At 45.4% G+C, this 11,258-nt stretch overlaps 1 protein-coding gene across 1 annotated transcript; it reads left to right on the top strand.

The window, feature by feature from the left end:
• Positions 1 to 7,864: 7,864 nt before the first annotated feature.
• Positions 7,865 to 9,793, top strand: SPACA5 (sperm acrosome associated 5). The gene is made up of 4 exons (XM_011938726.1): positions 7,865 to 8,065; positions 8,474 to 8,632; positions 9,432 to 9,510; positions 9,615 to 9,793. The coding sequence occupies exons 1-4, from the start codon at positions 7,921 to 7,923 to the stop codon at positions 9,709 to 9,711; spliced, it is 480 nt and encodes a 159-aa protein (XP_011794116.1). The 5' UTR covers positions 7,865 to 7,920; the 3' UTR covers positions 9,712 to 9,793.
• Positions 9,794 to 11,258: the final 1,465 nt, after the last annotated feature.

An 11,258-nucleotide genomic window follows, 5' to 3' on the forward strand; every position in this document is an offset into this window, starting at 1 on the left:
TTAAAAAAAAAAAAAAAAAATTAAAAATTAAATAATAAAATAATAAAAGCAAATAAAAATTATTAACAATTGGGGCTAGAACAATTGGAAATCCATATGCAAAATGAACCTTGACCTAATCCTCACACCTTACACAAAAATTAATGCAAAAGGGCCAGGCGCAGTGGCTCACGCCTGTAATCCCACCACTTTGGGAGGCCAAGGCGGGTGGATCACCTGAGGTCAGGAGTTCGAGACCAGCCTGGCCAACATGGTGAAACCCCGACTCTACTAAGAATATAAAAATTAGCCGGGTGTGGTGGTGCATGCCTGTAGTCCCAGCTATTCGGGAGGCTGAGGCAAGTGATTCTTATCACTTGAACCCAGGAGGTGGAGGTTGCAGTGAGTCGAGATGGCGCCGCTGCACTCTAGCCTGGGCAACAGAGTGAGACTCCATCTCAAAAAAAAAAAAAAATTAATGCAAAAGGAATCATCTATCTAAATGTAAAATCCAAAACTATAAAATTATAGAATAGGAGAAAATCTTCATGATCTAGTGTTAGGCAAAGTTCTTAGACATGACACCAAGGGCATGATCCATAAATAAATGATTCATAAATTGGAAATTTTCCAAATTAAAAATGTTTGCTCTGCAAACAACAATGTATGAGAAGAAAAGGACAAGCAATACACTTGGAGAAAGCATTTGCAAACCGTGTATCTGACAAAGGACCTGTATAAAGGATATATAAAGAACTCTCAAAACTCAACAGCAAGAAAATCCAGTTGAAAAATGGGCACAAACTTTTGAACAGACATTCAAGAGGATAGACCAAAAGTAAATAAGCATATATAAAGATGCTTAACATCTTTAACTATTAAGGAAATGCAAATTAAAATCATTATGAGATAAACTACATAAAAAATACTGACAATACCAAGTACTGACAAAAATCTGAAACAATTGGAACTCATACATTGCTGGGCGAAATGAAAAATGGTTCAACCGCTCTAGAAAATAATTCGGCAGATTCCTAAAAAGTTAAACATACACTTTACCATATGACCCAGTAATCCAATATTTACTCCGCAGAAATGAAAACCTATATTCACACAAAGCCCTGTGCATGATTGTTTCAAGTAGCTCTACTCATAATTGCCAAAAACTGGAAATAACCCAAATGTCTTTCAACAGGGGAATGGATAAATACACTGGAGAACATTTATACCATGGACTACTATTCAGCAATAACAAAGAAACAACTACTGACACACACAACTTTGATGAATCTCCAGGGAATTGTGCTGAGTGGAAACAAACAAACAAACACAAAAAAATCCCAAAAGGTCACATACCATACGATCCATTTCTATTACATTCTTGAAATGACAAAATTCCCAAAACGGAAAACAGATTTGTAGCTGCCAAGAGTTTAGGAATGGGTATGGTGGAGGAAGGGTAGTGGCTGTGGCCATAAGGGACAACTTGAGGGATCCTTGCGATGATGGGGCTTGACCATATCAGTGTCAACATCCTGACTTTGATATTGTACTATGGTTTTTGCAGGATGTTCTCATTGGGGGAATCTAGGAAAAGAGTACACAGGATTTCTCTGTATTATTCTTTCAATTGCATGTAAATCAATCATCTCAGAAAGAAAAGGTTACATAACACATGACACCCCACTTATATGACATTCTTGAAAAGACAAAACTATAGTGACACAGAACAGACCTGCCACTGCCTGAGGTTACAGGTTGGGGAATATATGACTATTAACAGAGTAGCATGAAGGAGTTTTTTGGGGTGATGAAACTATTATCTGTCCTATAGATTAGTTACACCAATCTAACAGAAAAATCAATTTCACCGTATGTTAATTTAAAAAATAAAAATGTTTAAAGTGAAAGAAAAAATATGGTGGGCTGCAGGTATCTGAAAAATTTTTGTCTCTTGGACAAAAGATAATTCAAAGTCCAACTAAGAAAACTGCTTCAGGAAAATCATTGGAAAGACAAGCAGGTTCCCTAAGAGATTTCATTCCCAAGTTACATTTTGACGTGATGTCTCCAGCTCACTGAGGAAAGCTGTAGGACATATCTGCAGGAAAGCATTTGTCACCAGGCTGTGGTTGAGGGCAACTGCACTATCCACATGAAGACCCAGCAAAGAAATACCTTTAAACACAATTCCAGGCAACCTTGACTTCCCATGAAGGCTGTGTGCTCTCTCCTGATGAGTAAGGTGAGCCAAGGTACTGCTTATGTTTCCTTTGGCTACCAGAAGGCTCAAAGAGAAACTGACAGCCCAACATCAACATCTGTTACACCCTGAGTCCTGCACACCTCTACATTCTAACTTGGCCTTGATCTGTTGTCTCTTATTTTGTCTAATCCTAATCCTTATTTACAAATACTTTCCTATTTTATGGCAGGGATTTCCACAAATTTCGCTACATCCACAGTAAAATAGAGGAATGAAGAAACAGACAACACACTTACCTGGGGTTTGGCCATTTCCTGCTCTTCTCGGGAAAAAGCAGATATGTGTGACGGCTGAGATGGAACAAGTGGAGAAGAGTAGAGCGGATGAGGAGAACCATCAGACTTTCAGTGCCCAGAATTAGCTGCCTAGCAATCCCCTCACATCAGCTGGCCATCAGACTGCTCTCTGGAAGAGTCTGGGCAACCATGTGATTTTAACAATCTGTGTATTATTCACTCTTCATGCGAACATTGAACACAAAAGGTTTTATATACACATATCTTAAATTGTGTACTGACCTATAAAGTGTATTTCTAGGTATTTTCCTTAAGGAAATAATTTATCATAATGTATCATAATTTCTCTGTACGTACCCATGTCTCAGCATTGATTTTAATAATGCCAAACTTAAACGATCCTCTATGACACATAAGGGATTAATAATAACAAAATATAAAAGATAAAATGCTACAAAGCTGTTAAAAGCGTTATATGGAACTGTACAGTATCTATGCACTTTGTGATATATGTATCTCAACTAAACGTTTTTTAAAGATGTACAAAAAAATCTTAAGCTGAATTACATTAAACTTTTATATGAAAACAAAGTAGGTTTTAAAACTGCGGGAATCCGCATTTATATGTTAAATGTTTAAAAGGCATATCCCTATACACACCAAAAATGTCTAAAAATGGACATTTAAATGTGTGGGGGAAGAATTAGTTCCTTTTGATTTTCTTTTCCTCTATTTCTGAATTAATCTATACTTCAAATGTTATTTATTAAATGCCAAAAAAACTACACTCTAAAACTATTGTCCCAATTACATTTTACCCCCATCTCCCTCAGACCCCGCACCTACCCCTCCTCCCAGGTCCCCAACTCTGGGCGAGGCCCGGGGTCAGGTGAGACCTCGCAGGTGCCTCTCCTTCCTTCTGCTCACCTCACTGGGGCCGCCTTGCCCAGGAGCCGGAAAGAGGCCTTCGGGTGCGGGGGTGCAGGTTCACTTCGGCCCGAGCATTCACACCAGGTCCCCACCTCGGGGCTTGGACAAGGGGATAGGGCAGAGGGAGGAGCGGGGCGCGTCTAAAGAGGGGCCTGAGGGATGGGCATGAACCCTTAGGGGCAGGTCACTGTGCTGGAAAATGTGTAAAAGTCAAAGTTTAATAAGCCCCATTCAATCCTGCTTAGCCCCCATAACTTTGTTCACCAGCGAGCCCCTAGAACCTCGTCCACTGACCTCTCGGTCCCCCATCACTCAACCCCCAACTCCCACTTCACTCATCCCGCAGAACTCCCCATCACTCAGCCCACGACCCCTAGCACTTGCCCCCTCAACCTCACTCTCTCTCGATAACAGATTTTCTGCTCGCTGCTCAGGAGACCGTTACAGAGCCCGGCCCCAACAAGCACTTCCGCTTCGGGACCGACTCTTTGGCACCGCAGCCTAAAGGGCTGCAGCGGTCGGTTCTGCGCACGCTCAGTGGCGCCTTTGAGACCCCGTCCGCCAATAGTCAACATGGGGCCTCAGCGCAGGCGCAGAGGGAAGGTATTCTTGCCGGTGACGTCACTCCTCCAGGCGAGAGGGCCGCGCTCACGGTGTGTTTTTGCTTCTGGGGCTGCGTCGCAGAGCGGGTGTTTACTTAGTTCTGCAGAGGCCGGTACTCCTAAGACTTCGGAGAGACCAATTTTCTTACGGCAAGGCGGGGAGGGGAAGTGCCCAACTAAGGAAAGGATTCTAGCAGGCGGCAATTTCGCACTTTGAACTTAGAGGGCAGCAACAGGGTTGCAAGTGTAAAAGAACGGGACGGCGGGGTCTGTGGCTAAATTGCTGTGCGTGCACAAAGAGTAGGAGATAGGGAAAAGCCACTGGCTTCATCCAGTGGCCAGGACTGGGAGTTTACGTTGTAGCGTTTGAAGGACGGTAGGTCGGTATGCAGACAAGCTGAAAAATAAACGGCGATATGGGACACACACACCAGGGGTGAAGGGGTGTATTAAGTGGTGGCTAACAGGTTGCTTTTTCTGGATGAGTAGACAGTGTCAGTGTGTTGGGAGTGTAGGAGGTGTAGGCTGGGGCCAGGTGCTGTAGGGCCTCCTTGGCCAGGGAGCTCATATTTCATTCTGGACATATGGGAAACCATAAAAAGGATCCGATTTGTAAAGACCAGTCTGAAGCAATCTAACATTATATAGTAACGTTAAAAATACACAGATATTGGGCTGGGTGAGGTGGCACACGCCTGTAATCTCACCACTTTGGGAGGCCGAGGTAGGCGGATCACCTGAGGTCAGGAGTTCAAAACCAGCCTGGCCAACATGGTGAAACCCCGTCTCTACTAAAAATACCAAAAATTAGCCAGGCTTGGTAGTGCGCCTGTGATCCCATCTACTTGGGAGGCTGAGGCAGGAGAATCGCTTGAACCCGGGAGGAAGAGGTTGCAGTGAGCCAAGATCACACCACTGCACTCCAGCCTGGGCAACACAGTGAGATTCCCATCTCAAAAACAAAAAACCAAACAACAACAACAAAAAGGAATGGAGCTTCCCAGCAGACAAGACAAAGAAAGAAAGTAAAAAAGGAACTCACATCTCTTGCTCCCTGACACATCAGCACCTCCTGGGTATACAAGTTATCCAGTCTCTCAATGCATTAGGTAGAAAATAGAAAGGGCTGGTCCTTTAGGGCCCATCACAGTGTCGCCCCTTCTAGCACCTAAATGTCATCTCCAACCACCTTGTACACACACACCTACACAAAGGAGGAAATCCTTTAGGGTTGGTGGGAGTTGGGGGGCAGAGGAGACAGTGATACAGCCCCTCAGAAACTATCCCAGGGCCCACGGTGTGCATGCACAAGCTATGTGAGGCTAACTTTGCTGCTGCAGAGCGAGGACCACCACTCTCTGTCCTGGGTAACCTCTACCATCAGTCCCTACAGGTATGACCTCCTCATACAGTAACCTAAGCAGCAGGTAGCTAGGTGAAGGAGAGTGAGAAGCTGACAGGTGGCTGGTCCCACCACAGAGTCTGCATGATATGACGTTCCCACTGAAAGACAATGAGAGACGCCCCCATGTGGCTGGCGAGTTATCATTACAATTGCTCTTTTTTTTTTTTTTTTTTTTTACACAGAGTCTCGCTCTGCCCCCAGGCTGGAGTGCAGTGGCCGGATCTCAGCTCACTGCAAGCTCCCCCTCCCGGGTTCACGCCATTCTCCTGCCTCAGCCTCCCGAGTAGCTGGGACTACAGACGCCCGCCACCTCGCCCGGCTAATTTTTTTGTATTTTTAGTAGAGACGGGGTTTCACCGTGTTAGCCAGGATGGTTTCGATCTCCTGACCTCGTGATCCGCCCGTCTCGGCCTCCCAAAGTGCTGGGATTACAGGCTTGAGCCACCGCGCCCGGCCTACAATTGCTCTTAAGATACGTTTTATCAAGACCACAAAAGCCTTGCCAATTGTGAGCAGTCATTTTGGACCAGAGGCAGCAGGTGAGGTTGACAGAGCAACAGCACAAAAGGAGCCAGGTCTCTGGTGACCTTGGAGCCACCACACTAGCCCTGGATTACCTGCCTCCAAAAGAGGAATCTGCTTCCCTCCTCTTGAAGCCACTGGTGTTTGTGGTGGGATTAGTGCGTGCAGCCAAATCAAATCTGAGCAATCCATCAGACTTTTCTGTGTTGGCCAATGTGAGTGTCAGCGAACAGGAGACACATGGGACTGGTGGGTGAGGAGCATGAATAATGGTGACTGAAGGGCAAATTGGGAGTAAATGAGAACAAGGAGAGGCAAAGGGCAATGGAATGGAGGTGAATGAACACCAGAGTGGAGTGGATGTGGGCCAAAGTGAGGGAATGACTATGCATACATTCAATTACGAATGAATATGAGATTATGATGAGATTAAGTAAATGCTGGGAAATAAGGCACAATCTCAGCGGAAAAAAGGTGAAAGTGGGAACAGACTCTGAATGGGGCAACTGAAGGGGGTGAATGTGAGTGGAGTTTATAAGGATTAGAGTGTGAATGAATGGTGGTTTTATGAGGCACAAGATGAATGAAGAGAGGGGAATTTAGGGACACAGTAGGAGTGAATGTGGGTAATGTGGGATGGAAAGGGAAGAATGGGGTGCGGGAAGGACAGAATAAAAGAGTGGAGATGGAGACATGGTAGAATGTGAAGCAGGCCGAGTTTGAGTGTGGGTGCTATGAGGGAGAAGGGTGACTAGAGATGATTGGGATTAGATGGGCGTAATACAGGGTAGTAGCCCAGGAACGTGGGTGTACAGGGATCCCAGTGGGAATCGGCAAATGTGAATAAGCTGAAGAGTGTGCATGAATGGAGGTGATGTTGGGCAGAGTGAGAGGGAATGAAAGTGAAGAGCAGAGGATAGGTGAAGGTGGGTATTGCGAGGCAGAGAGTGGAACTCACCTTTACTTGGGTGAGTAAAGCGAGGAAACATGGGGAGCCCGATGTGAGCAAAAGTAACGAATTTGAGGCACAGTGTGACAGAATGTGGGTACTGGGAGGCAGAATATGAGCAAGAAGAGGGTGATGGGGGTTACAATGGGAATAGATTTAAATGAATGAGACAGTGAGAGGCAGAGTAAGAGTAAATGGAGGCAATGAAGAGAAAACTGAGAAAGAACAGTGACCAAGCATAGGCTAAGTATATGTGGGTAACTTCACCTAGTGTTTGGGAGTAATAGGGACAGAGCTCCAGGAAATGGGGGTGTTCCTGGGACAGCATCTGAGAGAATAGAGGTGAAGGAGAGGCAGAAAGGGAATGAATGGGGGAAATAATGAGGCCCCGGGTCAATGAAAGAAGCTGAAGGCTGGGCCACGTGCGAGTAAGCCAGAGTCATTTGATGCAGGGGTGGGAAATAGAGATAAATATAGGAAATGAGTCTGAGCGAGAGTGAGTGGGGTGAAGAAGAAATATGACATGAGAGAATTTGGGTAATGCTAAGTAGACTGTGGGGAATTGTGATAATATGAGGCCCAGTATGGGTGAATATAAGTGGCTGAAAGGCAGTGTAAGTGAATGAAGGAACAAAAGGCAGAATGAGAATGAAGTTGAAAAAGCAGGCATAAGAATGTATATGTAATATGCCATTTGTAATATGAAACGTGGGGCACGTTCCAGTAAATTAGGATGGAACAGCACTTTAAGTGCAGAGAGGTGAACCAAGGATGAGTGCTATGGTTTGAATATGTCCCTTCCAAAATTCAGATGTCAGAAACTTAATCCCCAATGCAACAATGTTGGGAGGTGGGGCCTTTAATCCCCAATGCAACAGTGTTGGGAGGTGTTTAGGTTTCTGTGCTCCGTGTTCCAGAATCTACCACTTAGACCTTTGCTCATAGAGCCCAGAGTTCCAGAATGCCCCTAATTCCGAACACCACAGGGTGAGTCTGGAGCAAGTCACCTGGGAGGGCTTACAGGTGCCATAATGCAGGCCTGGGGCACTGTGGTAGTGACCTTGGCCACGCTGATGGTTGTCACTGTGGATTCCAAGATCTATGAACGCTGCGAGCTGGCGGCAAGACTCGAGAGGGCAGGGCTGAACGGCTACAAGGGCTACGGCATTGGAGACTGTGAGAATCCCAGTTGCCCCTGAGCCACCCACCACATTCAGACCCAGGCCCCCCTTGTCCTTTATCACCTCTCCAGGCCAGGGCATGATCCCTTGAGTCACTCCCTGACTGACTATGCTGAGTACTTTAACTAACTCTAACGCCACCACCATTATGGCCTTCACAACCATCACCTCCATCTCTGCCATCAACACTATCACTACAATCAATATCACTGCTGTTACCATCATGAATACCATTGCTACCACCATCACTGATGTCTCACCAGAATCACCAACATCACCACCACTAAACCAAGATCACCACCCTCACAACTGAGATGACAACCATCCCTGTCCTCCCCCCATCCTATCCTTCCCTATTCCCATGCTCTATACCTACTCCTTGCCTCCCTTCTCCCTGCCCCAGGGCTGTGCATGGCTCATTATGAGAGTGGCTTTGACACCGCCTTTGTGGACCACAATCCTGATGGCAGCAGTGAATATGGCATTTTCCAACTGAATTCTGCCTGGTGGTGTGACAATGGCATTACACCCACCAAGAACCTCTGCCACATGGATTGTCATGGTAAGTCAGCACTGGGGACACACTGAAGCCCTGCTGGGCCCTACTCTCCCACACTTGGGAGGGCAAGGTTGTTTAAGCCATAATCTCCTGCAACAAGAGAAAAGTGATGGGAAAAGGAGAAAAGTTGCCTGAGCAACTTTTGGTTGTTTAGGACAGAAGAGCTCAGAGCTCAGAGCTCCCAATCCTCACCCAGAAAGGACACTGCAGTTTCTTAGACTCAGGAAATAGGAAACTTACCTCCATGTGAAATAGAGATAGAGACTGTCCTGATTTGGGGTTGAAGTTACCCAGGCCCCGAGGAAAGAAGCAAATGTCTGATTCTAGAAACAGAAACAGATAACCTCCATGCAGAAATGACAGAACTTTCCAGATAAGACTGGTGGTGTTGAGGACAAAATAGAATAGCAGTTAAAGTTGTTCAGTGTTGGCCAAAATGGTGGTTAAGGTTGTCCAAGACAGGAAAAAATGGAGACTGAGGTTATTTGGGGCCAGCCCAAATGGAAATTGAGGTTGTCCAGGACCAGATAGTATGGGGGTTGGGTTTATTCATAACTAGCCAACATGACCATCCAGATAATCCAGGATCAGTCAACATGAGTTAAGGTTGTACAGAACCAGCTAACATGGTGATTAAGATCATTTATAACCAACTGACAAGAGAATCAAGGTCATCCAGAATCAGCCAACATAGTGGTTGAGGTTCTTCAGGCCCCAAACAACCCAAAACCCCTGGGCCCTCCATTCACTGTTACCCTATCCCCAATGCACTAGATCAGCATGTCCCTCTCTTCCCCCTCAGACCTGCTCAATCGCCATATTCTGGATGACATCATGTGTGCCAAGCAGATTGTGTCCTCACAGAATGGACTGGCTGCCTGGTAAGTTCATGGGGATGACCCGGACTGTGGGCAGCCAGGGATAGTGTCACTGCCACCCCATCAACCTGTCCACTTCATGCTCTCTCTTTTCCTTCATTTCCCAGGACTTCTTGGAGGCGGCACTGTTCTGGCCATGATTTATCTGAATGGCTCAAGGGGTGTGATATGAACGTGAAAATTGATCCGAAAATTCATCCATGACTCAGATTCGAAGAGACAGATTTTATTTTCCTTTCATTTCTTTCTCTTGTGCATTTAATAAAGGATGGTATCGATAAACAATACAAAAAATGCTTGATGTCTGACTCTCTTCATTTATTCAATGCCCAGAAGTACCCTTCCGTCACAGTATTCTGTCACTTCCTCCATATATTCAAAGCTCTAATTAAGAAATACCAGATCACTTAGGGTGGGGAAGGAAGGGAAGATAGTGTGAATCAAGAGCATGTGTTCTCCTGGGTTCAAAAACCATCTCTACCACCTACTAGCTGTGTTGCCTTGGAAGAGATACTTAATTCCTCTGTGCCTCAGTTTTCTCATCTGTTAAATAAGGATGATAATAATAGTAACTACTTGATGGGGTTATTGGGAGGATTAAATGAATTAATATTTATAAAACGCATAAAGTGCTTGGTACATAAGACAGTTACAGGTTTGGAGATAGAGGAGTGGGATGGGAGAGATGAAAATTGGCTTCCCTTAAAAAGAATCAGTCTCAGCGGGGTGCGGTGGCTCACGCCTGTAATCCCAGTACTTTGGGAGGCCAAGCCAGGTGGATCATGAGGTCAGGAGTTCGAGACCAGCCTGGCAAATATGGTGAAACCCCATCTCTACTAAAAATACAAAAAAAATTTAGCCGGGTGTGGTGACAACGGACCTGTAGTCCCAGCTACTCAGGAGGCTGAGGCAGAAGAATTGCTTGAACCCAGGAGGCGGAGGTTGCAGTGAGCCAAGATCGTGCCACTGCACTCCAACCAGGGTAACAGAGCGAGACTCTGTCTCAAAAAAAAAAAAAAAAAAAAAAATCACTCTCAATTCAGGTCACTACAGGGTCTTTATTTAAGGCAGATACAGTCTCTTCAGGGGAGAATGAATCCAAAAGGATTGTGCTTACACAGGAAGCTCAGTGGGAATTGGGAGTTAAAGGTACATTTTCCCATATCCTCCCACACAACACCATTCTTCCAGCCCCCCAGCCCCTCTTTCATGATCAAAGCCTGAAGTTTCAAATGACAGAGTGGGAATGTAGGCAAAACATTCATTGGACACGCATGGTAATAATTTCTTCTTACAGAATGCCTGAGTTTCACTTTGTGTCTTGAGCAGAGAATTTAGGAATTTCAATTTGCCATTCTTTGCAACGGCCAGCACCTTTGGAAGCAGCCACTCCCATAAGGAAGCAGTCCCTCATGTTCTTTGTACTCTTTGGTTGGGATGGATACTCAAGTACCTGAGGCCTTGAAGTGTTCACTTCAACCAAGATAATCACAGATGATCATGAAAACAGCTAGCTGTCACTGCATGCCAAGGAATGCCAGAGCCCCCTTCCTTAATGCCAACTGGATTTCCCGCGCCTTGTGCCCCAACGAGCCTAGGTAATCAAATCTCACATCTCCCTGTGGGTCCATAAAGGGTGCCAACGCTTTGGATACTGATTTCTTGCTTTTTTCTTCTTTTCTTTCTTTTTTTTCTTTTTCTTTTTTTGAAATGGAATCTTGCTCTGTTACCCAGGCTGGAGTGCAGTGGCT

This window comes from Colobus angolensis, unplaced genomic scaffold (genome assembly GCF_000951035.1).
Source record: "Colobus angolensis palliatus isolate OR3802 unplaced genomic scaffold, Cang.pa_1.0 Scaffold176, whole genome shotgun sequence".
Classification (NCBI taxonomy): domain Eukaryota; kingdom Metazoa; phylum Chordata; class Mammalia; order Primates; family Cercopithecidae; genus Colobus; species Colobus angolensis.